The sequence below is a fragment of the Nansenia antarctica genome (genome assembly GCF_963989245.1).
Source record: "Nansenia antarctica genome assembly, chromosome: 1".
Taxonomy (NCBI): Eukaryota; Metazoa; Chordata; class Actinopteri; order Argentiniformes; family Microstomatidae; genus Nansenia; species Nansenia antarctica.
This window is the reverse complement of record NC_137674.1, coordinates 33,243,752-33,248,751: the sequence shown is the minus strand read 5'-3', so window position 1 is coordinate 33,248,751 and position 5,000 is coordinate 33,243,752. Positions and strand designations below refer to the sequence as shown.

Sequence of the window (5,000 nt, the reverse complement as noted above, 5' to 3'; positions counted from 1 at the left end):
GATTCCCGCTGGGACCATATATACTGAAAAATGTATGCAGTCACTATAGTGTAAGTCGCTTTGGATAAAAGCGTCAGCTAAATATTATATGAGTGCAGACATAATGGTCCCAGCGGGAATCAAGGCCACAACCTAAGCGTTGTTAGCGCCATGCTCTACCGACTGAGCCACAGAGGACCCCGACTACACCACCCTAATGATTCATCTGTTAGTATTCCTTTCCCGTCTTCTTTCACTTTGTTTGGTTTGAAGGCTCAGTACTCCTCTGTTATTGATTTCGTCCGCAAGCTTTCAGTCTTACGACAATACTAATAATAATTCCTTATCTGGCACGTAAGTCGATAAAGAAAAACTGGATGAAACTTGGATGAAAAAAATATATATATACAGTATATGTTAAATGTTTCATCAGCTTTGATTAACAATGCATCTTCAATCCAACTTCTGTTAGACCCTCCCCGCTCCCAGACCCCCCGCCTCCCATCCCTGTGCGCCTTGGATGCCCCAGCTGTTTTCCGATCCCCTGGTTTCTCTGGTTACTGAAAGGGGAGGTGCAGAGGCACTAAGAGGGTCAGAGGCAGCAGAGGGCTTTTAGTCAGATCAATGGAGGAGAATGCTCAGGGAGACAGGCTGAGAGTGTTCCCATCGACTGAGCTGCCACAGACCGGTTGGCACGGCTCCAACACAGCTCAAAACCCATCTGGGCAGTGGATATATACTGTATATGTCTATATATATACTGTAGATAGACATATTTACTTATTTAATACATGTCTACTCTGTCACTGTAGATAATGTAGTGGTAGTGGTAGTAGCAGCAGTTATGATTAAACACAAACCCTTCTATCAATCTTTTTTATGCATAAACTATTGTCTTATTAAACGTTTTATCTATTTAGTAGTAGTAGTAGTAGTAGTAGTAGTAGTAGTAGTAGTAGTAGTAGTAGTAGCAGTAGCAGCAGCAGCAGCAGCAGCAGCAGCAGTAGCAGTAGTAGTAGTAGTAGTAGTAGTAGTAGTAGTAGTAGTAGTAGTAGTAGTAGTAGTAGTAGTAGTAGTAGTAGTAGTAGTAGTAGTAGTAGTAATAGTAGTAGTAGTAGTAGTAGTAGTAGGGTAGTAGGGTTGAGCTTGCTGGTAAGTACTTACTTTAACAACAAATGTCTCCTTGGTGATCAGGCTTTGGACAATCAGGACCTTGAAGGAAGGACAAACAATTGTAAATCTTTACTCAGTGATGTTTTGTATAGCAGGTCATAAAGCTGCTTTAATCTACAGTCGACAGTTTGAAGACATAATATATAATTTTTTGAGTTAGCAAAACAGTTGTTAGCAGCCCTATATGAAGGATGGCTAATTAGGGGGTCACTATTACCATGATGCTTTAGCCAATAGCATGTGCCTTACAATTCCCTCTCATTCACCCATTCATACACCAATAGCGGCAAGCTACCATGCAAGGCGCCAGCCTGCTCATCGGGAGCAATTTGGGGTTCAGTCTCAGTGTCTTGCCCAAGGACACCTCGACATGTGGACAGGAGGAGCCGGGGATCAAACTGCCGACCTTGCGATCATTAGACGCCGGCTCTACCTCCTGAGTCACAGCCAAGAACACTGACTGACTGTGGTCGTCTCCTCACCTTATCAATGATCCCCACGACTTTACACATCTCCAGGTCCTCCACTGGGGAACTCAGGTGTCTGATTGGTCGGAATCTCAGGCTGCTGTAACCCTGGTGACGAGATTACAGAGATTACAGTTGTGTGTGTTTTTTTTTGTAAAAATGTTTAATGACATTTGAAAGAGCATTTCTGTGGGGATTAGTTACAAACTTGGTGACTATTAGCATGTTACATAACTGAGAGAGAGAGAGAGAGAGAGAGAGAGAGAGAAGAGGAGAGAGACTGAGAGAGAAGAGAGAGAGAGAGCAAGCGAGAGAGAAGAGAGACAGAGAACAAGAGACAGAGAGACAGAGAGAGAGAGCAAGCGAGAGAGAGAGAGAGAGAGAGAGAGAGAGAGAGAGAGAGAGAGAGAAAGAGAGAGAAAGAGAGAGAGACAGAGAGAGAGAGCAAGCGAGAGAGAGAGAGAGAGAGAGAGAGAGAGAGAGAGAGAGAAAGAGAGATAGAGAAAGAGAGAGAGACAGAGAGATTGCAGGCCCAGAGCGAGCCACCCAGGCAGATATAATGGGATGTTTTCTCCCTGGTGTGACTGAGAAAGGAAGGGTGGTTGTTCTGCCTCTCCAGAGACCAGTCAGAGGGATGATTACTGGATGATTACTGAGCAGGTCTGACTCAGAGGAAACCATGAAGGGAACCAACACAGACATAGCCTCAACCCACCTAATACACTGGCATAACCCCTCTAATACACTGGCATAACCCCTCTAATACACAGTCATAACCGAATCTATTATCATCATCATCATCATCATCATAATAATAATGTTTCATTTGTATAGCGCTTTTCCTGCAAACGTTGCAGCTCAAAGTGCTCCAATCATTATATAATCATAATTGATATATATATATATATATATAACATAATAGTGATGTGACGTGCTCTGAATTAGAACGTTAATCAATCCACCCTCTGGAACTCTCTCCCCACAGTGATTCGCAATGCCCCTACCCTGGTCACTTTCAAATTAGCCCTCAAAACTCATCTGTTCACAAAGGCCTTTGGCCCCTAGTTTAGTTTTGTCGCTGTCACTGTCTCTTTGTTTTTTGTTTTTCTGTTCTGACTTTCTGTCTGTAAATCCTGTAAAGCGTCCTTGGTTTGTGAAAGGCGCTATATAAAACTAAGGTATTATTATTATTTCATTATTAAGAGCAGAGTAATGCCGTCTTCTTCTTACCCCTAGGTGGGAGTTGCCCTTCCCCAGGTTGTCCTGCAGGTGGGAGATGAAAATCTCCTCTGCTCTCTTCAGGTACTGGGTGGTCTTCCTCTTCACCGCCTCCCGGCGCTCCTTGTTCGGGTCAACTGCAACACACAACCACTTTGTTAGACCCCCAGATCTCTCTCTCTCTGGCTCTCTCTCCTTCTCTCTCTGTCTCTCTCTCTCTCTCTCTCTCCCTCTCTCTCTCTCTCCCTCTCTCTCACCCCCTCTCTCTCTCTCCCTCTCTCTCACCCCCCCTCTCACTCTCTCTGTCTCTCTCTCTGTCTCTCTCCTCTCTGTCTCTCTCTCCCTCTCTCTCACCCCCTCTCTCTCTCTCTCTCTCCCATCAGAGCCCTACAAATAGCTGAGAGACTGAAATAGTATTGCTACTATATACAATCCACACGTTCCTGTCTGACTTACAGCACACAAACAGCCTAAAGAACGACTGATAGCGAACAGGTGATCCACTTCATTAACACGAGCGACAGAGAACAGAATAATGTGCCACGTCTGCAAAAGGGAACCTCTCGTTTATCCAGCTGTGTGACTTCCTGTTTTGGTGTCATTGTTTATTGTGTCACTCTGCTTTTCAAGGGATGAACTTCCACATGTCTCTGATTCATGTCATGTGACCTTTTGCCGAGAGTGTGTAGAGAGTGACGGTGTGTGTCTCGTCAGCTGCTTCATTGATTCATTGATTAATCATCAGAACCAGTTGAATAAATAAACCAGTAGGCCAGTTAGTGCAGGGCAGCTGTGGCCCAGGAGATAAAGTCGGCATCTAATGATCGCAAAGTCGGCAGATCGACGGTTCGAACCCCGGCTGGCCACATGTCGAGGTGTCCTTGGGCAAGACACTGAACCCCAAATTGCTCCCAATGAGTGGGCCGGCGCCTTGCATGCTAGCTTTTCCGTCATTGGTGTGTGAATGTGTGTGTGAACGGGTGAATAAGAGGCCATTGTAAAGCGTCTTTGAGCCTCGGAAAAGCGCTATATAAATACATTGAATTATTGGAATAAGGCACTATATAAGTCATTATAAATAAGTCCATTTACCATTTAGGCCAGTATAGTGTAAATCGACCCCGTTCGTGTAGTAGCTGACACACACACACACACACACACTCACACTCACACACACACTCACACACAGATAGTGATCCTACCTTGTACTCCGTTCAGCAGCAGGTCGACCCCGTTCTTGTAGTAGCTGAAGGCGGCCTCGTAGTCCTCATTCACCTCTCTGTCCAGCGCCATGCGGATCTGCTTGGCTGCCTCCACCAGGTAGTCTCTCTTGGCCATGGCTGTCCCAGGGCGGCCCTGAGAAGGTCCGGACCGGCCTGGGCCACAGTGAACAGAACCGGGTTAATGGTCTGTGTCTGTCAGACTAACATAGCTGTCCTGGCTGAGCCCTGGGAAGGTCCGAATGGGCCTGGGCCACAGTGAACAGAACCAGGTTAAAGGTCGTAAACGTTCCTGTCCTGAGGAGGAACACCCAGTGAAGCTTCTTGAAAGTAAAAGTAAAAAAAATATTCTTCCTTCTTCTAGCATTAGCTTATGACTGTCAATGGCCTTTGACCCGAGCAGAGATTACTTGCGATGACTGATGGATAAACGATTCACTTACTTAGACAAATATATTTGTTGCAAGTCACTTTGGATAAATGCGTCTGCTAAATGCCAAAATACAGCGTATTCTCCCTGCAGCTGGCAATAAACAGAAAGTCTTGGTTCCCCCCACCCCCACCACACTATTCTCAGGTCAGAAAAGTGTAGAGTTAGTTAGGCAGCGCTCACCTTTGCTCCCTGGTTCTACGAGCAGCAGGATTCATCTCTGTCAGCAGTCCGGTGGCTCAGTGTGTGTTTGTCCTCCTTGACTCGAGGGTTAAAGTCTTTGTTGCAAAGCATGACGATATGATGAGCCTGCACGGGCCAATCAGAGAGTCAGACCACAGCGGAGCACAGGAAGTGGAGTGTGAGCGTGAGAGCGTGTGAGCGTGTGCCTCCTGTAGCTACTGTTGCTGATGAATGAACATTAAGAACACTGCAGTGGTCCATGGGGGGGGGGGGATGACTCAGACCACGAAACAGCATCACGACCGCCACACACAGGACCACACCACACAC

General features: G+C 46.1%; 1 protein-coding gene across 1 annotated transcript in view; it reads right to left on the bottom strand.

Annotated features, from left to right (window-relative positions):
* Positions 1–4,175, bottom strand: part of rps6kl1 (ribosomal protein S6 kinase-like 1) — a gene marked incomplete at its 5' end in the record, with an annotated part of 9,469 nt that extends 5,294 nt beyond the window's left edge. Inside the window, 4 exons of the mRNA XM_080550387.1 lie at positions 1,144–1,191; positions 1,635–1,727; positions 2,850–2,974; positions 4,040–4,175. Coding sequence (XP_080406513.1) covers positions 1,144–1,191; positions 1,635–1,727; positions 2,850–2,974; positions 4,040–4,175 — 402 coding nt within the window. The remainder of the gene's footprint in view (positions 1–1,143; positions 1,192–1,634; positions 1,728–2,849; positions 2,975–4,039) is intronic.
* Between the last annotated feature and the right edge of the window lie 825 nt (positions 4,176–5,000).